The 24,794-nt window shown below is 40.2% G+C and overlaps 1 protein-coding gene across 1 annotated transcript; it reads left to right on the plus strand.

Moving 5' to 3' along the window:
- Nucleotides 1-198: 198 nt before the first annotated feature.
- LOC114258380 (uncharacterized) lies at nucleotides 199-22,995 on the plus strand. Its single transcript, XM_082893611.1, has 7 exons — nucleotides 199-443; nucleotides 14,359-14,389; nucleotides 16,105-16,123; nucleotides 16,632-16,729; nucleotides 17,503-17,601; nucleotides 22,315-22,487; nucleotides 22,642-22,995. The coding sequence occupies exons 1-7, from the start codon at nucleotides 279-281 to the stop codon at nucleotides 22,726-22,728; spliced, it is 672 nt and encodes a 223-aa protein (XP_082749737.1). The 5' UTR covers nucleotides 199-278; the 3' UTR covers nucleotides 22,729-22,995.
- Nucleotides 22,996-24,794: the final 1,799 nt, after the last annotated feature.

A 24,794-nucleotide genomic window follows, 5' to 3' on the forward strand; every position in this document is an offset into this window, starting at 1 on the left:
ACCAACAATACTATAGATCATTAAATTTCTACTATTAACATCACCACTAATGATGTAACAAGTAAAAATAAAATAAAAAAATAAAAATTAAGACACAAAACACATGTAGCAATGAGTACACCCACTAATTAGTGCTATGCATCATTTTTCTTCCAAACACGTACAAAAAGAGGCCTACTATTCATAATTCTCCCTACCAGAAAGGTCCCCAGAGAGTCACCAATTCCTATTTGGCTTTGATTTGTGAGAGAGAGAAAGAGGGAGGAGAGAGGCGAAAAATGGGGAAGTGTGAGACAGTGAAGAAGGCAGAGAAGCTTATGGTATCGGCTATGAAAGCAAACGATGCATCTCACGATGCTTCTCATGTCTTCAGAGTTCGAGACCTCGCTCTCTCTCTTGCCCTTGAGGAAGGCCTCTCTTCTTCTCCTGATTCCATGGAAATTGTTTGTATCTGTACGGGGAAGAAATAATTCTCCTCGTATAATCCTGTTGACTAAGTCCACGCTCCTCCGTACGATGTCGCTTTGTCACCTGAAAACACAAACGTGAGCTAGCCGGCGGGTGTGTGCCGGAAACCTCTCCGATGCCTAAGTCAGAAAACTTGACAAATAGACAAAGCTCAATGTGTTCAGAAAGCAAAATTGTGTGTTGTATTATGTTACCTCCTCCAAGGTGATGCTTGTGAGCTTTTATAGGTTTCGAGTGGCATAATCCTAGTAGGACTTTTATTTCTCCATGCAGAGTCCTCCTAGGATTCATGCTCCTAAAAGATAATGCTTATCTTTTTACACCCCCCCCCACTGCTTAAACCAAGTGGGATGGTCTTCACCATGGCCGAACTATCATCCGACCGAGATAAACCTGGCTATGCTGAGCCACAAAGTAAGCCGAACTATCCTTAGTTCGGCCCTTCCGCTTATATTTCCTTATCTCGGTTCTCACTTGTTCAACTCATGGTGTGCTTGGACCGAACCAACGACTTTGACCGGTATAACTCCAAAACCGGTATACCTCTAAAGCCGGTATAAATTCAAGAACGATGTACCTTCAAGACCGATCTAACTTCAAGTTGCTCCCGGACCGAAGTAGCTTAACAATTCACGAGCCGAAGTAACTTCATCTCTTTTGGCCAGAGTAACTTTATCTCCCTTGGGCCTGAGTAACTTTTCGGCCCTTTTTACTCAGTCTGTCATACTTTGGGCCATAAAGTCCGTCTCATAGGTCGGCCTAATTTTCACTCAAAATTACCCTCTCAATTGCCCCTTAATTCCATCTGCACAGCATGATTGGGATTACCAAGTGTCCAGCCGAGCTAAACGTTTTCAAGCCTTTCCAGCCGAACTAAAACATCGTTTTAGCCTCTCCAGCCGAACTTATTTTCACTCCGGCCCTAATTGTTCGGTCAAAACGTCTCTTCAATCACTGACTGTAACGCTTCACTTTCCAATGACACGTGGCAGGTTCTGATAGGCTGTGAGCTGTTATCACGCCGCCCTCGTACTTCGAAATTTTTGAACAGTCCCGCCCCTTTTTGCCGCTTTTTCTCTCTACTCTTTCACAAAACAACCTTTCTATTCTTGAATCATTCACCTTCCATTCTTCATCTTCTCTCTCTGTGCTCTTGCTGTTCTTCCGTTGCTTCTGAAGACTGATTTTGCTGCCACTTTCCCATCTCTAGATCCCTCTTCTTCAACCTGGTAAGTAAACTCATTTTGCTTCCTTTGTTTTGCTTTCGTATCTGTTCTATGTATTTTGTTTACCGTATTTTTTGCAAAACATTTTCTTCCATTTTTGCTTCGCTTCTGTACTTTTATGAAAAAATATTAGCAGAACCCATGCGTGTATGAACTTCTGTAGACAACTAGTCTTAGATCCAAAATTAGGTAGCAACCGAACTAGGATACTGTTTGTCCTATATAGGTAGATCATTGTAGTCAATAACCGAACTAGAACTTGAATAAATAACAAAAGTTTCAATGAGTCACCAACTCCCGATTCACTTTAGCCGAAATAAGATCACCGAGGTTTGAACATATTAAGCTAGGAACCTCGGTTCTCAATCGAACTAAGCTTTTGGGGCTAAGCCAGCTTTCTTAGTTTCTAAACCGAACCCAAAAAGATGCCCCTAGAGGCTCAACCGAAGTAACTTTATTCATACTTCAACCGATTTAGGCCTTTGGGGCTAAACCAGCTTTCTTAGTTTTTTAGACCGAACTCAGAAAGCTGCCCCTAGACGATGAACCGGTCTAACAAGCAACCTGCTCAAACCGAGCTACCAAACCTTTTGACAAACCGAGGCAGAACCAGTTTTTAAGGCCGAAGTAAGGCTCTTGTACCTTGCTTTTAATTTGTAGCACGGTCCAATGATCTGTGCTTAACCCCTTTGTTTTCTACTTTGCAGACTTAGGCTGCCCAGGCACTCCCGCGTGCGCTCAACCGAGCTACTGAGCACAACTTTTGCACCGATCTAACTTATCCTTAATTTATACCAGAAATGGGTAAGTATAGGTATCTAGTAGATACTCCGGGCGGTTTAGCCGAATTCAGGAAGGACTATAACATACCTGATGATGTCCACTTGACCTTAGCCAAAAAAGATGTCATCCCATGGGATAATGAAGGTTTTGTCCCCTTCACCCTTTTATCTATTATAGAAACCGGACTACGGTTTCCAGTCCAACCATTGATCTGTGAATTTCTCAAGCAGACCAGATTATGCCCTACCCAACTGTCCACCAATTCATATCGCATCATTATGGGAATAGCCGCACTGAACCACCAAGCCGGACTAAATCTTGGCCTGGCCGAAATCTTCCACCAATATTCCATCGGCTCAAAAGAAGATGGGTGGGTTTATTATCTTAGAATACGTCGCCGCCGAGAGAAGATAATTAAATATACACCGGACAAAGATTTAAACGACGATGATTTTTTCTGGGTCTTTGGGAAGTTTGAGGATTTTCAAGCCCAAATTCCTGGCCGACCTATAAATTGGAAGAAAGGAGAGCCCGGTAATTTAACTTCGGTTATCTTTCTTGCATATATATATTTTTTTATTTCGGCTTGTTAGTCTATCAACCGAACTAACAGTTCTTCTTTCGCAGATTCCGCCCACCTCCACTCCTTATACAGCTATCACAACCTTGCGATTTTGCGAGCTGCACTACGGCTTAAAGAAAGGAGTTGGGCTAAGCTTCTAAACTTTGAGCCGACCTACCGGTACAGCAGTCGCCGAAAAGCCAGAGTAACTGACTTTCTTCTCGAAGACGCCCCAGAGCCGGACCCAAACTTGCCGCAAATAAGATTAATTCCATTAACAGCTGAAGACGAAATGGCCAAGAAGAACAGACTAAGGGCACTTCTGACCGAGACAAGCCGGCCCGAAGTACCGTTACCAAGCCAAACGCAGTCTGCCGTTGTGGCCCTCCCCTCTCAACAACTGTCTTCATCGCGCCGAACCAAGCGTGCTCGAACCACTGAGTCTGAACCAAGTTTGGTTGACGAAGATGAGACTGCTATTCCACCGATCCTGCCACCGAGCCCCCAACCGGAGCCCACTAACCGAACTACCACCAGCTGGGCACCGAAACTTATTTTTAACAACCGAGACATCCTAAATGCTGATTCGGTTGTCGCTGAAAAAGATCACCAGCTGGCCTTTAGTCTGGCCAAGAGTGTATGCCTCCCCAAGGATATGGAGCACCACCAAAAGCAGCTAAACACCGAATTAAAGTCCATTCGGTCTGCAACGAAGTCCATGATCCTGGTAGGTAGCTCTGTCCGCTTTTCTGTCTAGTTTTTTAAACTTTTACTTCGGCTCATGAGAAGTCCTTGTTTTTCCAAGCAATTCAGAAAAATTACAATACTCACAAGAAAGTGCTGGAACTCAGAAAAACTACAAGGGAAGTTGTGGCAGAAGCCGAAATGAAGTCGGCCGAGGTAGAAGATATCAAGAAGCAAATGGCCGAACTACAAGCCGAGAACAGCAGACTGACCGGACTAGTTAGTTCGGCCGAGGCAGAAAGGCAGAAGGCTGCAATAGCTCTGAAGGACAAATACCTGCGCGAGCTGGTAAAGCTCGAAAGAAATAAAGATGCCGAGATAAAAGAGAGCGCGAAGGAAGCCGGCAAACAAGGCTTCAAGAAGGTAGAGGATGCTTATGCCAAGCAATGCAATGCTGCCAAGGAGCTATTCTTCAAGTGTGGCTGGAGGGCGGCTGTTGAGAAGCTCGGTCATGATCAACAGACCGAGATCTTCAACCCTCCAGCCTACTTCATACCGAATTCCCTTGCGGAGTATGCAAATGCCATGCAGCAGCAGTTCCTTGAAGGCTCAGATTCTGATGAAGACTCTTCTTCTGAGGATACTCCGGTTGCTAGTGTGGACCAGACAGTTCGGTTGGAGCCCCCGGTGGAAGACCTGACTATTGATCTTCCAAGTGAAACCGTGGTTCCAGCCGAAACCACTCTTCCAACCGTGAGTGAGCTCCTTTCTGAAGTCGGTCTTCATGCTGATGCTGATGCTGCTTTTGATGCCGATATTGAAGAACTTTTCTCTTGATTATGTACTTTTTCTTTTTCTGTTGCTTTTTTATCTTTGTAACCGAACTGTGCCCCTTCTTTGTAATGGCTTTTCAATGAATGAAAAATTTTGCTTGAACTGTTATTCTGGTTTTGATTCGTATGCTTGTATTTGTAATGCTCTCTATTATTTCAACTGCTATTTCGATTTTAGGTGGTTAACCTATGCTCACTAGCCAACCACTCCTTAGCCGATATAATCACTTCGGCTGAGGAGTATACGGAGTTGGTTTATCTAGCTAACCATTTCTTCAGCCATGCCCTTACTTCGGCTGAAGAGTAACAGGAGTTGGTTCATTCCAGCCAACCACTCTTCAGCCATTCCCTTACTTCGGCTGAAGAGTAAAAAGAGTTGGTTCATTCCAGCCAACCACTCTTCAGCCATTCCCTTACTTCGGCTGAAGAGTAAAAAGAGTTGGTTCATTCCAACCAACCACTCCTCAGTCATTCCCTTACTTCGGCTGAAGAGTACAAGAGTTGGTTTATTCCAGCCAACCACTCTTTAGCCATACCCTTACTTCGGCTGAAGAGTAACAAGAGTTGGTTTATTCCAGCCAACCTCTAAGTTTGTTTTTCCAGCTAACTTAGAATAATATTTGGTTATTCCGACCAAATGTCCTGCAGCCTGGGTCCTTATCCTGGGCTTAGGGAGGGTGTTGGTTTATTCCAGCCAACCTCTAAGTTAGTTTTTCCAGCTAACTTAGAATAATATTTGGTTATTCCGACCAAATGTCCTGCAGCCTGGATCCTTATCCTGGGCTTAGGAAGGGTGTTGGTTTATTCCAGCCAACCTCTAAGTTAGTTTTTCCAGCTAACTTAAAATAATATTTGGTTATTCCGACCAAATGTCCTGCAGCCTGGATCCTTATCCTGGGCTTAGGAAGGGTGTTGGTTTATTCTAGCCAACCTCTAAGTCAGTTTTTCCATCTAACTTAGAATAAAATGCTCGTAGCGTACCTAACCTTTACTAAAGCTAATTTTGACAAAGAACAACTTGTGCTGAAAAAGAATTGCTTGTTTTATTGAAGAAAGAAAAAATTACGTGTTTGAAAAAGAAAAGCTAAAAGTAAAATAACTTGAGATTGGCCGTGTTCCATGGCCTAGGAATTGCTTTGCCATCCTTGTCTTCTAGGTGGTATGCCCCTTTGCCTGCTAACTCAACCACCTTGTAAGGACCTTCCCAGTTTGGCCCTAACTTGCCGTCTCCTGGAACCAAGGTGTTTCCCATTACTTTGCGCAGTACCCAATCCCCGATCTTGAATTGTCTTGGATGCACCTTTTTGTTGTATTTTCTGATTAACTCTCGTTGGTATGCAGCGATGTGAACCAGTGCTCTTTCTCTTCTTTCTTCTGCAAGGTCGAGTTCCAATGTTATGGACTCTCCATTCAAGTCTGGATCAAAATTTTCGCTTCAAATTGTGGAGAGGCCAACTTCCAGTGGGATTACTGCTTCCATTCCGTAGGCTAAGGAAAATGGTGTTTCTCCTGTTGATCGCCAAGGTGTGGTGCGGTAAGCCCATAAAACATGAGGAAGTTCATCCGCCCACTTTCCTTTTGCCTTTTCTAGCCTTTTCTTTAGTCCATCCAAGACGACTTTATTTGATGCTTCTGCTTGGCCATTCGCTTGAGGATATGCCGGTGTAGAATTGTAGAACTCTATCTTGTATTCTTCACAAAAGCTTCTGAAGATTCTGCCGTCGAATTGTGTGCCATTGTCTGAGATTAGGGCTTTTGGTATGCCAAATCGAGTGATGATGTTTTGCCAAACAAACTTCTTCATATCTTTTTCTTTGATTGATGCCAATGCTTCTGCTTCAACCCACTTTGTGAAGTAGTCTGTTGCTGCGAGAAAGAACTTCCTGCCGCCGGGTGCTATTGGAAGTGGTCCTACTATGTCTAAGCCCCACATTGCGAAAGGCCATGGGCTAGTCAATGGTAGGAGTTCTCTAGCTGGTTGATGTATTTGATGTGCGAATTTCTGGCATTTTTCGCACTTCTTCACATATTTCTCTGAGTCTGCCTGCATGTATGGCCACCAATAACCTTGCGAAATGGCCCTGTAGGCTAGTGACCTTCCTCCTTGATGGCTTCCTCACACCCCTTCGTGTATTTCGAACAAGAATGCTTCTACTTTGTTGGGATGAACGCACTTTAGGTAAGGCCCTGAGAATGACTTCTTGTATAATGCCAGAGATGAAGATAGCCAAAATCGTTGTGATTTCGCCCTTATTCTGTTGGCTTCTTTTTTTTCTTCTGGTAGGATGCCGTCTTTTAGAAACAGGATGATGGGATCCATCCAAGAGGGGCCTAATTCTGCGCAACATACTTCTTCTGCTTCGGGATCTTCTATGCTTGGTCTTGGTAAATAGTCGATCAGTAGTGGATGAGGTATGGAGGAATCTGCCATTGAGGCGAAGCCTGCTAGTTCGTCTGCTCTGCTGTTTTCCTTCCTGCCGATTTGCTCTATCCTTACTACTTCAAATTTCTTGATCTCTGTTCTGACCAACTCTTGGTACTTGGCCATCCTGTCATCCTTCGCTTCATAGTCGCCAGAAATTTGATTTACCACCAGTTATGAGTCGCTGTAAACCATTAGTTCGGTGGCCTTCATGTAGTATGCTGATTTGAGTCCTGCGAGAAGCGCTTCATACTTCGCTTCGTTGTTTGATGCTGGGAAACCAAGGTTGATTGCTTGCTCTACAACCAGGCCGTCTGGGGAGATGAGGACTATGCCAAGCCCTGCACCACGCCGGTTGGATGCTCCATCCACAAAGAGCTTCCACATCTCTCCAACGAATAACTTCCAGCAAGTGGAGGGGTCAGATGATGTCGTAGGGTCAAGGATGGTGTTTTCTTCAAGGTCCATGTTTGCTGTCTGCCCTTCGTCATCTGATTGTACTGTTGGTGAATCTTTGTTTGTTTCTTCCTTGTTGTCCTTGGTCTGGTCTGCCTTGGAGTCTGACTGAGTGCTAATTGCTAGGGGTTGCGCTATTCCGGCGTCAACTTCCATCCCTAGTTCGGTCGTGTCAGTTAGGTCGACTGGACAAATATGATGACTACCAGGAGTGAATTCTGCGACGAAGTCTGCCAAAGACTGGGCCTTTACTGCGGTTCTGGGTTGGAACTTGATGTCGAATTGTCCCAACTCTACTGCCCACTTTAAGATTCGCCCAGAAAAGTTCGCCCTCTCAAACAAAGCTTTTAGTGGAAAAGCTGTGAGGACGACTATGATGTGGGCATGAAAGTAGTGTGCCAATTTTCTGGATGCCATCATTAATGCTAATGCTAGTTTCTCCAAGGGCAAGTACCTTGTTTCGGCTCCCAACAATGTCTTGCTGACATAAAAGATGGGCAAGTGTTGTATTCCTTCTGCACGAACCAACACTACGCTAACTGCGTGCTGAGAGACTGCCAGGTACAAAAAGAGTTCTTCACCAGGTACTGGAGTAACAAGCAGTGGTGGGGAAGACATGTACTCTTTCAAGCTTTCTAGAGCTTGGTCGCATTCTTCATCCCACTCAAACTTGGCTTTTAAAGCTTGAAAGAATGGTCGTAATCTGTCTGACGACTTGCTTATGAACCGATTGAGCGCAGCCGCCATGCCGGTGAGATGCTGCACTTGTTTGACTGAGTTTGGTCTCTCCAACTTCTGGATTGCTTTGATCTGGGAGGGGTCTGCTTCTATACCCCGGTTGGTCACAAGGAAGCCCAAGAATTTGCCAGATCCAACTCCGAATGCGCACTTGGACGCATTGAGGCGCAACTTGTGTTTCTTCAAGACTTCAAACATTTCTCCCAAGTCCCTAAGATGGTCATTCTCATCCTTGCTTTTGACCACCATGTCGTCGATGTAAGCCTCCATTGTTCTGCCTAACAATGGTTCAAACATCTTGGTGACCATCCGTTGGAATGTCGCCCCTGCGTTCTTTAGGCCAAAGGGCATGACCTTGTAGCAGTACAATGCCCTTGGTGTTGTAAAGGATGTGACCTCCTGGTCTGGTTCATGCATGGCGATTTGGTGGTAGCCTCTGTATGCATCCAGAAAGCTAAGTCGGTTGTGCTCTGCCGTCAGGTCCACCAGTTGATCTATCCTTGGTAGAGGAAAGCTATCTTTTGGGCAGGCCTTGTTGACAGTTTTGTAGTCGACGCAGACACACCATTTACCATTCTTTTTTGGCACTACGACTGTGTTGGAGATCCATCTTGGGTAGTGCACTTCTCTAATTGCTCATGCCTCCAGCAGGTTGCCTACTTCTTCTGCCACTATTTCGGCGTGGTGGAGTGCCAATCTGCGTGTGCGTTGAATGACTGGTCTGGCAGATGGGTGGACATTGAGTTGGTGACTGATGAAGTTTGGATCAATGCCTGGCATGTCGTAGGGCGTCCAGGCAAATACTTCGATGTTAGAGGTCAAGAATTCCATGACCTCTAATCTCTCAGCGCTGGACAACGATGAGCCAAGCAAGAACTTATCCGGGTTCTTCTCATCTATTTTTACCTCCACCAAGTCCTCCACCGCTTTCTGATCAGCCTCTTTACCGACGTCCACGAATAGTTCATTACTTTCAGGTTCCTCCACCGAATGAACGTATCCTTTGGCAGCGCGGCTGCCATTTACTGTGGCGAAACATTGTTTTGACATGATCTGATCTCCATAGACTTCTTCAATTATACCGGTGTCATTGGGGAACCACATTACCTGATGGTATGATGACGCCACCGAACGCATGGCGTGCAGCCATGTTCTGCCCAAGATGATGTTGTAAGTGGAGGGGACCTTCAATACCCAGAACTCCACTTGTTTTGTTACGCTTCCTGCTCTGACCGGAAGAATTATTTTGCCGACGGGCCATTCTGGCATGGAGTTGAATCCAATTAGGGGAGAAACTGCAGGCGCCAAGTCTTTGTCTTGTAGCTTCAGTTGTTTGAATGTGTCGTAGTACATGATTTCACATGAACTACCCTGGTCAATCAGAATCCGCTTGACGTCAAAATCCTTGACTCGGAGAGTGACGACTAGGGCATCATTGTGAGGACAGTATATTCGATCCAAGTCTTTATCCGAAAAAGTCATAACATTTGTTGCCTCTGTTTTCCCCTTCTTGATGGCTGGTTGGGCACTTAGCACCTCTCTAAAGTGCTCAGCCTTCTTGATTGATCCCCTGAGCTCGCATACACGCTCAGGTTCAAAGACTCCATGTATTACATTGATAATGCCTTGAGGTGGGGCGTCGATTGGCATTCCGTTGGGGTTATTGTGATCCTGGGGGGCTGGTTGCGTCCCTCCTTCAATGTATTTTATCCAAGTGGCCTGCTGCCACTAATTCTTCCAGGTGTTGTCTCAATGGTGTGCAATTCTCAGTGCGGTGCCCTTTTTCTTTGTGGAAGATGCACCGCGATTTTTCGTCATAATCCTTCTGGGCTTCTCCTAGCTTGGCTGGCCACTTGACGTAAGGCTCATCTCTTATTTCGCTAAGAATCCGATATATCGGTTTCTTGAACACCGTGGTTATGGCAGTACGGATTCTCAACCATCTTTTATCAGGGTCTTCTCCGTTATCTCGTCTGCCACGTCCGTTTTTGCTCTGACGATCTACTGCATTGACCTTTGCTGAGGTCTTCTTTTCAGGTACTACGGTCGTACTAGATTTTGCTTTGGCACGTGCGCCATCCTCTTCTACCCTGATGTGCTGATGCACTCTTTCCATCAGGGCTTCCATAGTGAGGGGTGGCGTCATGGTAATCGAGTCCCTCAGTCTGTTCCCAACTGGAAGGCCTCTTTTATATTGTGCAATGGCGAGATTGGTGGGGCAGTCCCCAATCTGATTGAATGTTTCCCAGTAGCGACTGTTGTAGGATCTAAGGGTCTCTTTATCCCCCATGTCGGTGGAGAGTAACTGGTCGATCTCCACCGGTGTTTTTGTGTTTGTTCGGAACCTTGTTACGAACGCTTCTGCCAATTGAGCCCAGGAGGCTATGCTGCCTTCTGGAAGTTTTTCGAACCAAGGCTTGATGGGAAGAGTATGCACATTAAGGCCTCGTTTCGCCTGTATACGGCCATGACTTGGCGAAAGTGGCTCAAGTGTGAATACGGGTCCGTCTTCCCTTCATATGTAGTGAATTTCGGTTGAAGGAAGCCTGACGGTAGGGGCGCGTTTTCGATTGCTGGAACAAACGGCGAAGTCTGTAGTCTTGCCAATGCTTTGTCTGTTGGTTCGTAGGCCGGTCGCAGTATTGGCATTCCAACCTCGACGCTTCCATGCGTTCGAGGAGCCAACCGCTATAAGGCTGAAACTCTATGTGGATCCCTTGCCCTGGCATCCTCCTTGCATCGTGCTTTCTCTTCGAGCACGGTTCGTAAGTCGGATGATCTAGGTAATTCTGTCTGTCTAGATCTGGTTTGGTGCGAATGTGAAGGCTAATATGTGCTTCCTTCAGTGTATGATCTCTCAGATCTCGTCCTCTCAGACCTGGAATGACGAGTTTTGGAAGACCAGGATTGAGTGTCGCCTGTCCTGAGGCTTCTGCTCTCTCCTTGCGAGGGTGTAGTATTCCTACTACGATTTTCTGAGTGGCGAGGGGGCGTCTTGTTTTTGCGCCCCTCTCCTGTCGCCACTTCTTTTTTCTTCATCTGGCGCTTCAATTCTTCCATGTCCGCCGCCATCTTCTTTATTAATTCATCTTGCTCTTTCACGCGATCTTCCAGAGCTTGAGGGTCAATTCTCCGTCTTTGTCTGTCGGGACTCTGAGAATGGGATCGACGGGGGCTGTGAGTCCGTCTCCCCCTAGCATCCCTCCTGGAGGTATGTCTTTGGGGCTCCAAGTCCGCCATGGGAGGGACAGAAGGTAATCCTTCACGCCTTGCGCCCCCTTCTGGAGTTAGTCCGTCGACGGCGGACTGCGGCAATTCTTCAATGTGTGCCATTGAATGTGAAAAGGAGAAGCTTAGTCAAGAGGTTTTGTTCTGTCTGTTCTTCCCACAGACGGCGCCAATTGTACGGGGAAGAAATAATTCTCCTCGTATAATCCTGTTGACTAAGTCCACGCTCCTCCGTACGATGTCGCTTTGTCACCTGAAAACATAAACGTGAGCTAGCCGGCGGGTGTGTGCCGGAAACCTCTCCGATGCCTAAGTCAGAAAACTTGACAAATAGACAAAGCTCAATGTGTTCATAAAGCAAAATTGTGTGTTGTATTATGTTACCTCCTCCAAGGTGATGCTTGTGAGCTTTTATAGGTTTCGAGTGGCATAATCCTAGTAGGACTTTTATTTCTCCATGCAGAGTCCTCCTAGGATTCATGCTCCTAAAAGATAATGCTTATCTTTTTACACCCCCCCTCACTGCTTAAACCAAGTAGGATGGTCTTCACCATGGCCGAACTATCATCCGACCGAGATAAACCTGGCTATGCTGAGCCACAAAGTAAGCCGAACTATCCTTAGTTCAGCCCTTCCGCTTATATTTCCTTATCTCGGTTCTCACTTGTTCAACTCATGGTGTGCTTGGACCGAACCAACGACTTTGACCGGTATAACTCCAAAACCGGTATACCTCTAAAGCCGGTATAAATTCAAGAACGATGTACCTTCAAGACCGATCTAACTTCAAGTTGCTCCCGGACCGAAGTAGCTTAACAATTCACGAGCCGAAGTAACTTCATCTCTTTTGGCCGGAGTAACTTTATCTCCCTTGGGCCTGAGTAACTTTTCGGCCCTTTTTACTCAGTCTGTCATACTTTGGGCCATAAAGTCCGTCTCATAGCTCGGCCCAATTTTCACTCAAAATTACCCTCTCAGTACCCACCACTTTCTCAGCCCCTATTTATATATACTTGTATCAATTTGAATCTCTTTTAGTATAGCTTGATCCTATTATTATACCACAGATTGCTCATATCGATTCAATTACTAATTAGCTTTAGTGCTGGATTAATTTTCTTTCTTTTTCTTTTTCAGTAAAAAATTTGAGTAAAGCTTTGCTATGTAGCATTCTAATGGACAAAACATAGATTTAAGCACAAATTTGACACTCTGTTTGGATGGGGTGATTTAATGAGAAATGATGAGAAACTAAAATTTTCTCATGGTTGATTTTTGTAAGCTGAGTGAGAAATAGTTAGAAATGGTGAGAAAGATAACTTGTTTACTAACACTCTGTTTGGATTGAGGGTTTTGGTGAGAAGAGAAAAGAAATGGAGGGAAATGAGGTTTCTTATCACTTGTTTGGATGACTAATGAGGTGAGTAATGGTGAGAAATGAAGAGAAATTGTGAGCAGGTCAATCAGACCAAACTTAAGTTTTGTTTCTCACCAAAATGGTGAGAGTTGGAGAAAAACTGAAATTACTCTTTTAATTATAGTCAATCATTTTTTTCCTTCCTCATTTCTCAATCCAAACGGTGTGTAAATCTATTCTATTTCTTACCGAAATGGTAAAATTTGGTGAGAAACAAGTTGATTGGTTGTAAAGAATTTATAATACAAAAATTGCCCATTAAAATACAATGGAACAAAATGAAATCTCACTAATATCCCTCTCTCACATGCTTTGTTTTTACTCATCCAAATAATTTATTTTCTTTCCTGGATGATAGACCACACTAATTTTTTTTTTCTTCTCATCCTCCGATCCAAACGGAGTAAAAGATTCATTAGTGGCAGAGTGGTAAATTTGAAAGTTGCAAAATAGACTTCAAACATTTGAGTAAACATTTTAGTCTTCCTTGATTTGATTATTTGAGTAAAAAATGAGAAATGCATTTTGATATGAGTTTGAGTTAAGGACTAAAGAGGGTTTTGGGAGGTTTTTTTTACTGTAATTTTAATTTGATGTGGAGAAAGGGTAAGATGTCCTTGGTGGATTTCTTGAGAGCTATTTGAATTACTCACTGATCATTTGTCAAGTTGTATTTCGGAGTAATGTACTATTTTCTGCTAATTGTGAAGCTTTCGGTAAAGCGGGTGAGACACATTATACATAACTTTTGCTAACATTTTTAAGGCAATTAATAATATTCCCTTGAAATTGTCTTTAGAGCCTGATCACGATTCTGGATTGCAAGATACTATCTCTAATGATGTATCCTATTTTGAGAAACAAAGTGGTCTTCCATATGAGATACACATCATGTAATTACTTATTGAGGATTAAACACCACGATGCAAGAAGTTGATATTCTATATATATGTTTATATATTTTCCCCCTTCCTCCTCTTAAACAACTTATTGATGGTAGGTTTTGTCTGAGATTATGATTGTACTTCTGGTAGGCTTTACTATGAGGCTGTTGGACACCTTAGTTTTTGGTTTATACATCCCAACTAAAGCTGCATAGGTTTGGTGACAAAATTGGCACTTTTGACTCTACCATGCTAGCATAGTTATCGTATTGAGAATTGTATTTTGAATCGAAATCCTAATTTTACGAATCATGGATTGAATAGAATTGAGAATCATTAAGATTCAGTACAAACTATAAAAAATGATGTAAACAATCACATATATGTATATGTATATATATATGAAATGAATTGATAAGTTGATATGCTTGCTATGTTCATCGAGAGAGGAATGAATTTCGTATGTTTTGAACTTTATAATCACAGGCAGTTGGAGAAGGACTTTATGCTCTTGCCTTGTCTTTTTTCTTCCCCCCCCCCCCCCCCCCCCCCCCCCCGCCCCTTTTATTTTCTATGATTATTGTTGTTTCCCGCATTCTTTATGACTTCTCTGAAGCCAGTGCATCTTTCAAACCTTTTATCTATATATCTTGGCAGGTGGAGCTGGCTGCGCTTCTCCATGATATAGGTATGCACTATCTCCTTGTTGCTTCTTACACACATCTGCACTAATAAGTATCTAGAATTTCTTTTTTCTTCCTGTCAGTTCTGAAAGTTTTTTGTGCATTGATGATGTCCCCTGTTAAGAAGAACCTCTTATCCCTAGGGATGCCCATATATGTTGAAAAATAGTTTTCCATCATAGAAAATAGTATTATGCTGTGTTACATGGACTCACGTGGGGTGTCGTCGGGGTGCGAGTATGTGTCTAATTGTCAAATTTGTCTAATTTTTTTATGGCTGAGGACACTAGCCTAGGACACAACTAGATTGCATATTTCTTAAATACTTTTATCTTTTTATGATAAAATCGTGTTTACAAACTAATAGAGCATTTTATGGATAAAAGAGGAGTCTTATGAACTCAACTACGTAAGCATACTTCAAGAGTGCATGTCTAATCCAACTTAACATAATGGACACATAGCTCATATCCTTATTGTCACTCAAGTATTGAGGGTTTGACATGGGTACTTTACAATTTAGAAGAGTCCATGTTGTAGAGTAAGTGATGAAGATCATGGAAAGAAGAAAAAGAGTAAATTTGGAATTTCACATGAAGCACATTTAAGGCATCAAGAATTAAAGATTTGGAATAATTTTGAGTCTTCATGTCATTATAGTAGGTTTTAGTAATTAAGAGTATAATGGTAATTCCAATAATTGTTGAACATGGGTTGTAAGGGTCACCCATGGGTTTTATTTTGGGTCAAGTTATTATGACTAAAATAATTTTAGTGGTCAAAAGTCCAGTTTCCTATTTTGATGTTGAAGTAGAATTAGAAGTCATTAAAGTTTTCTATTATGATTAAAGTAGAATTGGAAGTCATAGTTGATCTAGAATACTATTAATTGCTAATATTTTTAGTTTCTAAATTTGAGTTATAGTCCGGTAGAATTACGAGAGTCATTAGCCTATAAATATATGTGCAATCTTAATGATTCAAGAGAAGAGTTAATATTATGAAAATTTGAGATTGTGTTTGTGTGGCCTATCCCTTGTGAGGGTGACGCACCTCTTTTTCTTCTTCTTCTTCTTCTTCTTCTATTCAGAAAGGTTACTGTTCATGTCACTGTTCACAGTGTTTAGAACAGACACCCAATAGTCCTTAGACACTTGTGTTTTCATTCCAAAAACACTATCCTTTTATAAACCCTTAAAACTCCTATTTTTTAAATACTTTTGCAGCCACAAACTCCCTCCAAATCCAGCCCTATAAGTCTATTGTTGCTACTGCTAGTATACTTAACTGGGCTCACAACTTGTAGAAAAGTAATCCTTACTCGTCCTACATCAACAAGTGTTATGTCAAATTATGTCTCCATGTGTGCCTGCATTTTTTTTTATAATTAAAATAATAATAAAAAAAATAAAATTGTTTGGTTTAGCATCTTGGTGGACCTTCTTTTTATTATATTGTTTTTTTTGTTTGTTTTGCTTTTTGTTTTTTTAATTTATAAAACAAGAATGACTAATATGATTCATGGGAGGTTCATTATCTTGTAAAACTTATCGATTTTACCATTTTTTTGTTTGCATGATATACTTGTGCTAGTCTAGGAAATGTAGCAAACATTTCTTATCATAAACGTTTTGCATTTTTTTAGCATCTGATTGCGTCTCTTTCTTGATCTCATTTTTGCAGTCACTGATGGCATTCTTTATTGGATGCTTGATTGCAGGAGACTACAAATACATGAGGTCGGTGCTACACTTTCTTGTGTACATGTACAATTACTTTTTGTTTCTGCTTTACCATGTCCGGGCTCCTCTTTATTCTCTGCACATGTGTCGCTTTTTTTTTTTTTATTTGAAATGCAAAAACAAACGAATATTGTGTCTGTATTTGCTGCCAACATTGATTTTTGCAGAGAATTATACGTGGATATTGAAGACAATGACATATGTATGAATGTGCTTTGTTTTATGTATATTACCTGCAAACAAAATACATGTACATACATGTTTCTAACAAAATATGCAAGTGCATTTACATCTACATCCCCTGCCTTGGGTTTCGGCATTTTTGCAATTGCTTCTCTCAGTGGTTTTTCATCTGTTTCAAGTGTGGTGCATTCTTTATTTCTACTGTCTTTGTCTTTCATTTTGTTATGAAATTAAATCAATAAATTTGTTTTGATGCTTAAATTTCTCCTTGCTTATCTCTCCCCGTCTCCCTGTCTCGCTGTCCTACTACTGTGGCATATAGAGATCCATCAGAGGAGAAAATTGTTGAGGAATTTCTGGAGGCTGAGAACGTAGAGGGGAGCAAAAAGATAAAGATTCTAAGCATTATAAAGGGAATGGGTGAGTTTCTCTTAGGAAGCTCTTCGTTGGGATAATGTGAGCTATTTGAGATATTAGTTTTCTTTCAACCAAATTTTTTATTGTCATCCATTTTTGAAGATGTTTGATTCAAACTGAAACAATTTGAACCAAATAAAAATATTGTATTGGTATCCATGTTTGTTTGTCCACCATTGATTTTTAGCAGTTTATCAGTGCGTACTTTATACTAAAGGTGAAATTACAGGTAACAAGTATGAAACCTCAGTTTCAAACTTCTCATATCGAATGAAATTGTTGAATTGGAGGTCCAGTAGTTAGTGAATTTGGATTTAGATTGGAATTACAATGATCCATCAGTTTATCAAATTGGTCATTTTCCTTGACGGGATATGTCCAATCTGGTTCAAATTCGATCATGTCCTTGATTTTTATTTTTATTTTAAATTTTTTTGGTTATGTGATGTGAGATGTTTATGAGAAATCGACTTTGTCTCTTCTCCTGCCACTCCCTTCTTTTTTATGTTTGATTTCTACTTCTATTATCCGATTGTATGGTTTTGATGGCTATTAAAATAGAGCACATGATCAAAAAAGTTTTTCAACACGTTTTTCTATATTATCATACTGTCAGTAATTAAATGTGACCTACTATCAGTGTAATTCTTTTTACTCATTTCTCTTAAAATAATACTATTTTTTAAAGGTGTATACCATTGGTTAATATAACTAAATTTTAATAAATTATGGTTCATTCCAATGTTTGATCAACAATTCCCCATGGAAATTTTCAGGTTTCAAAGATGAAATTGGAGGACAGGTAGATAGTAAACCTTCCGTAGAATTTGGGGTTGTGCAAGATGCTGATCGTCTTGATGCAATTGGTGCAATTGGTAATATATGTGTTTTATTAGTACTTGATATCCAATAGTATTTTCTATACACTAAACTTTCTGTTCATTCTTGGCTGACTGAGAATGAGGAGTTTCACTACTTTTATCACCTTTAATGCCTCATCTGGGCACTGGTTCTGTTATGTGTTTGTATCCACCCCTGCATTCTTATGGAAACATGCGTCACTGTTACCAGAAAAAAACTAATATCCTAACAATTTATATTTTGGAATGCATGATTCCAAGCATGGTTACACTTCCATTCAAAATGGTTAATTTAGCAATCCAAAGTGATCCTAATATTTTTCTTATGTATTTCTTTTTTTAAATTCCTGAAGAGGAAAAAATTCAAATATACCAAACGAAACCAAATGAGATCGGTTACATGAATCTTTCTTCTCCACTTGACTCTATGAATGGCCATTTGGCTAGTCAGATTAAGGAGATTCATATATCTATTTGCTACATTAACCCATGTCAATTTAGATCTGTCCCTTCCCTCAATATAATAAATTAAAATCTAAAGAGTGGAGTTTTGGCATGACAAAATGCAAAAACAATTGGCAGTAAGTTCTCCTAAAATCTTGTTGTGCATGATCTAATAAAAGAATATAAACTGTATTTTATTGGATATATGATTATTAGAAGAAAATTGCTCTCATAGTTGCAAGTACCTAAATTTCCGTTGTGTGATCTATTCATTCTTACTCTTATTGTATTGCATTTTAGAGCAAGTAATATCATGTTCATGTTCTCGTTCCCGTTCCCACTCCTGTTCTTCATACTGGAACGGTCTGCGTTCCAAGTAGCATAGCATGTATGTAAGATCTGTTCACGTTTACTCTTCTGTTCCCGTTCTTCATATTGTACCACATTTCATGCTCCTGTTTTTGTTCTTCATACCAGGATGATCCACTTACCTGGTAACATAGCATGTATTAAATTTAATGTATAGATGTAGAGAAAGAGGGAAATAGAACTCTGTTTATTCAATCTCACTTACAATAGATACACACACTCCTTCATATATAGGAAATGGGAAGATGCTAATGCTATACAGACACCATCATAGGAAAGGGACAGAAAGGAAAAGCAGCCGAAAGCACAATGCCACTACTGCCACTAACTATACATTAATCTAATCTATGTATATAGATTATATATATTATCTATGTAGATATATTATATATATTAACAGCCCCCCTCAAACTCAAGGAGGATAGGTACTAACCAACTTGAGTTTGAAGAGAGTAACAAAACAGGAAAGTAAACTGATAAATAAAATAAAATAAAATAGGATAGGAGACACTGTATGGTTGTGTCAAATTGTTGTTGAAGACACGGTATGGTCGTGTCACACCGTTGAAGAAGACACTGTATGGTCGTGTCGGACCGTTGTAGCAGATAATGTCTGAATCAATGTCGGGACAGTTTGCGGGGTCATGCCGGACCGATGTGGATGCTAACCGGAATCAATGTCGGGACAGTTTACGGGGTCATGCCGAACCGTTGTAAAAGCTGACCGGAATCAATGTCGGGACAGTTTACGGGGTCATGCCGGACCGATGTAGATGACACTGTATAATTGTGTATATAGGCTGCCCAAAAGATATACATGTATATATATATCGAGCCCTCAAAAGTCGCGCCCTCAAAAGGCGCGCCCACTGCAGCAAAAGCCGTGCCCGACAGAAATCGTCGAGCGGCGAGCCATCAAAAGTTGCGCCGGACACGCAGCGAAGCACGTGATCGACAAAGTGTCGTGTCGTCCGCGTCGTCATTGTCTATATAAATCGAGGCGGAGGCTGTGCAAACCAAACTAGCCTGAAACCTCTGAACATCTTCGTTCTGAAACACTCTGTAACCAACCCTTTCTGACATTACCAGTTTGAAATCGCTGCTACTCTGAAACACTCAGCAACCCAAAACATGGCCTCTTCTTCCCGTGGTCTGCTCACTCTCTTTCGAGACCTCAACGAGTCCACAAGAGAGATAACCGGTGCGGTTGCCCTTGAACCTCAACCAAGTGCCCCTGGTTTTGCTCCGTTGACCTTTCCTATGCGGTCTGTGGAGCAAATAATGGCAGCACAATCAGATATTGAGGCCAATCAGTATACATTGAAGTCATGTGTGGAGACCATGACTGCGGTCACAAACTTGTCGCACCGGCTGCAGAGTAGGACAAATGAGGTGCAGCAGTTAAACGCCCAACTGGCTCTGCTCCAGCGCATGTATAAGGATGCGCGAGCAGAGATATGTGTGCTAAAAGCGGAAAACAAGGAGCTGAAGCCGAAGGCCACCGTTATGTTCCGATTTGGAGGTCCGCCATATGCTGCAGTGGAGGAGCAGGGGGGAGTGAACGTGCTCGGTGGATTAGGAAGTACTGAGACCGGGCTATCATGCGACATCCAAGATAAAAGTAAGAAGAAGAGAACAGCGGAAGAGGCGAAAAAGTAAGGCCGGTTTTGGTGGTGGTTGCGGGTTGTGAGTGGAGATTGTTTTGGTTTGTATTTTTTTTTATTTTTTTTATGTGTGTGTGTGATGTATTGGTAATGCTCTGGTATTACAATGGAAATGTAGGATTTGAATTTGGTGGTTTGTGAATAATAGTCTATGATGGTATGCTGGCACTTTGAGTATTGGATACTGTTGTGCTTGTGATAAAAGAAAATAAAATAGGATAAAATACAAGAGGAAGAAACGGTGGGTATGGTGATATGGGGGAGAGACACACGCTGGACACACACACAAAATACACAGGACACAAAAAAAAAAAAGATAAAATAAAGAAAGGTATTCTATTTTGTGGAGAGAGAGTCGGTGAGTGGGGTGCAAAAGCTGAAGGAAAAATGATGGGTTGAAAATGTTTTGGGTCAAAAGTGGTGGTGAAAGGCACAGAAAAATTGATTAAAAATAAATAAAGAAGTGGGGATGGGTTCAAAAGTGGACACTGTCAGTGGAAAACATGAGTGTATTGATTATTTGATATAATAATAATAATAATAAAAATAAAAAGTTAGACCACTTGGAGAGAATGAGTGGAGTATGGTAAGGGTTTCATGACCACCGTGCACTCCATCACAGATATAGGAAAAGGAAAATGATAAAAGAAAGAAAAAGAAAAATAATGTGTCAAAGTGAGTGGAGACAGATTGGGTGGTATTGGCAGGAAAGGGTATTGATCCTCTGTTGTAGGCAATTCAACTCTCTTTGAAATTGAACTCTGCAGGAGTCTCTCTCCCCTTTCCTGAACTCATACAAATTATTGCAAAGGGTGTGTTTGTAACCAAGGATGGTTGTACAAATGATCTCCAACATGTAAAACAGCTTGGTCGTTCCAGTCGGAGAGAGCACCGTTGAGATCAGACAGACCGAGTTTGACTCGCAGAACCGTCGGCGTGATGGCCGGAGCCGACAAGAAGGCGGTGAAGGCCGGAAGAATGTCTGAAAGCTGTCATCACAGACGTGGCAGTTTCCCAGCCGTTGGATGTGGTAGAGATAATGAGGTTTCCAGTGAGGAAGAGGAAGAGCATTGCTTGGACTTTCCGAAATTCCAGAGCAACAAAATGGAGATAAGCAACCTATTAGAATTTATTTAAATTATGATGCTGTTGGTCTCTCACCAGATAGAGACTGTCAAAATGTTGGGGAAATAGTTAAGCTTGGTGAGCCCCTTCTGAATCCTGATCGCGGTGTTCCATCTTGCAATCCTCATGTTGATCCTCCAATTTTGGGTGACTGCTGGTATAACTGCACTTTGGATGATATATCTGGGGCTGACAAAAGACATCGCCTTCGAAAGGCTCTAGGGCAGACAGCAGACTGGTTCAGAAGAGCATTAGCTGTTGATCCTGTGAAAGGGAACTTGCGGTTGAGTGGATATTCTGCATGTGGACAAGATGGAGTTGCTGACGCAGACTTAGTTCTTCTGGTAACTGCAAGACCTACAACAGGAAACACCCTAGCATGGGCTGTGGCGTGTGAGCGTGATCAATGGGGTCATGCGACGGCGGTGGTGGTCGATTCGGGGTTTGACTCTTTGTTGCTGCCTATGAATCCATGGTGAGGTCTGGAAAAGCTTGGTCTTCGTTGGCAGCCATTGTAAAGGCAGAGAAGAGCTCAATTATGGAAGAATGTATGTGTAGAAAAACAAGCGGACTAGGTTGAGGTCCGGTGGGCGGCCAAGGCGAGGTTGCCGCCCGCCGGTGAAGCGAAAAATATTAAGTTCTTAACCTAGCTCTGATACCATATTAAATTTAATGTATAGATGTAGAGAAAGAGGGAAATAGAACTCTGTTTATTCAATCTCACTTACAATAGATACACCCACTCCTTCATATATAGGAAATGGGAAGATGCTAATGCTATACAGACACCATCATAGGAAAGGGACAGAAAGGAAAAGCAGCCGAAAGCACAATGCCACTACTGCCACTAACTATACATTAATCTAATCTATGTATATAGATTATATATATTATCTATGTAGATATATTATATATATTAACAGCATGTATGTAATATGTATGAATACAACTGTACCTTACATGTTTTGCCGCAGATTGCTTTCATTTATTAAATTTTGTTGGCTATCCTTGAAGTCTCAAATTCTTGATGGACTTCATAAATATTAAACAGCTTTAGGAGGCAGAATGGTTCTGCATGTGACGTGCCCTCCAACTTCACATACCTCAACGTTTCCTTTGGTTTCAGGAATTGCTCGTTGTTTTACTTTTGGCGGAAGTAGGAGCAGTGTGCTCCATAACCCGAGCATTCAGCCACGATCAGATTTGTCCAAGGAACAATACACTAAGAAAGATAAGCAAACTACCGTGAATCATTTTCACGAGAAGCTTCTGAAGCTGAAGGATGTAATGAAGACAAAGGTTAAATCTCTACACTTGTATGCATGTGTTTTGATAGAAAAACTTGCATCTGTGCATCAATTTTGACTTAGATTCTGGTAGTACAAGTGTAATGCTTTTAATTGAGTATTTCAAGATGGCAAAGTTTGATGTCGGATAATTGTCGAAATGTCAGGCTGGGCAGAGGAGGGCTGAGAAAAGGCACAAGTTCATGGAGGACTTCCTGAAAGAGTTCTATGAAGAATGGGATGGGAGGGCTTGAATGAATAAGGTATTGTTGCAAATGATTTTATCTTTGGTATTTCTGATGATGTTAATGTAATTCAATAAAATTGTCTTTGCACAATGGGCACTTTCTTACAATGATACACATCTTACACATCATATATTCTCTGATGCTTGAAACCCATTTGCATGGTTGTTAGAATTGTGGGAGATTCATATGATTCGATTTGAATTTCAATCAAAATTATTCAAATTATGTTGTTGAATAAGAATTTGAGTTAATATATGATTCAATTTGCAATTATTACTATGTATGCGATTCCGTTATGTTTTTGTTTTTGTTGGCATAATGTATAATGTATGAAGTGATGTTTTTGCCTTCTTTTTCAAAAAAATAAAATAAAAGAAGTTAATTAGTTATATTGAGAAACATAGTTTTATTTGTATGTATACATATAAACAATAGGATTTTTCTATGATACATGAAAGTGGTTTTCATGTATCATTCATAAATAAATTTGGACCATTAGATCTAAAAATAAAATAAATCTAACCATTGATTGGTAATAATTAAAACCAGGTTAAGAAATCTAGGTAATTTCGTAAAAAATAAGGTAGTTTATAATGGTTTTGAAATCAAAAAGTAGTTTTCAACTTACCACAATAACTAAGTACACTTATTATTTGATATGATTATATTTACTATTTTTAATAACTATACTTACCATTCAATTATTAATAAAATACACTTAACATGCTATTCAGGTAACAGGTAAATTTAAAAAATTAAGTTATAATAAATTTTTAAAACCTCTAAAATAAATATAAAATTTATAATATAGAATTTAAGAAAGAAATATACAAAATAAATGTGAATTTTATACATTTTATTACAATTTATTACATTTTATGAAATATGATTTTTTTTTTATATTTATTTATCTACTTAATGGCAATAAATGAATTCTAGTTTCCTTTTCATTTACCAAACTTGAAAATAATAAATGCAATTAATAAAGAAATATAATTAATAAAATATAGGAAAGTTTAAAATTTATTTGAGGATTCCATGAACAAAATTTTATGTTTATTTTTAAAAATTTTGAATATTTGAAGATTTGAAAATAAGATTGTTGTTGATTTGGAACACCTTGAGTAAGAATCTATCTCCATAGTCTCTATCTCTTTTTTTACTTTAGTTTTTCATGATATTTTAAATTTATAAATTTTAATGTTTTTTTTGGAACAACATTTCACCTACCTAAAAGAAAAATTATGAGATTTAAGTAGTAAGTAAAAAAAAAAAAGTTTGATGAAATAATAAATACAGTCTTAAGTTTAGTTTAAATGATTGATTAATCAAGTTTACTAAAATAGTAAGTAGAGTCTTATTGAGTAGTAAAATATTGTTTAAGTGATGAGTCAAATTTGATAAAGTAGTAAGTATTGTTTAATTGACGAGTCAAATTCGATAAAGTAGTAAGCAGAGCCTCATTGAGTAGTAAGTGTTATTTAAATGAGTGGTAAGTCAAGTATGATAAAGTAATAAGTAGAGTCTCATTGAGTAGTAAGTATGATTTAAATGAGTGGTAAGTTAGTCTAATAAAATAGTAATTATGATTTAAATGAGTAGTTTTCAACTTACTACAACAACTAAACACACTTACTACTTGATATGATTGTACTTACTATTCCACATAACTGCACTTACCATTCAAACATTAATAAAATGCACCTAACCTCTAAAATAAATATAAAATTTATAAAATAGAATGTAAACAAAAAAAAAATGTACAAAATAAATATGAAATTTATAAATTTTATTATAATTTTTTACATTTTATGGAATATGATTTTTTTTATGTATCTACTTAATGGCAATGGATGGCAATAAATAAAACCTAGTATCCTTTTCATCTACCACAATAAATGCAATTAATGAGAAATATGATACAAAATATAGGAAAATTTCAAATTCATTTGAGGATTTCATAAACAAAATTTGATGTTCATTTCTAAAAATTTTGAAAATTTTAAGATAGAATTGTTGTTGATTTGGAACTTCTTAGGTAAGTCGCTCTCTTTTTACTTTCACTTTTATTA

Source organism: Camellia sinensis, chromosome 11 (genome assembly GCF_055761805.1).
Source record: "Camellia sinensis isolate YWXY chromosome 11, ASM5576180v1, whole genome shotgun sequence".
Lineage (NCBI taxonomy): Eukaryota > Viridiplantae > Streptophyta > Magnoliopsida > Ericales > Theaceae > Camellia > Camellia sinensis.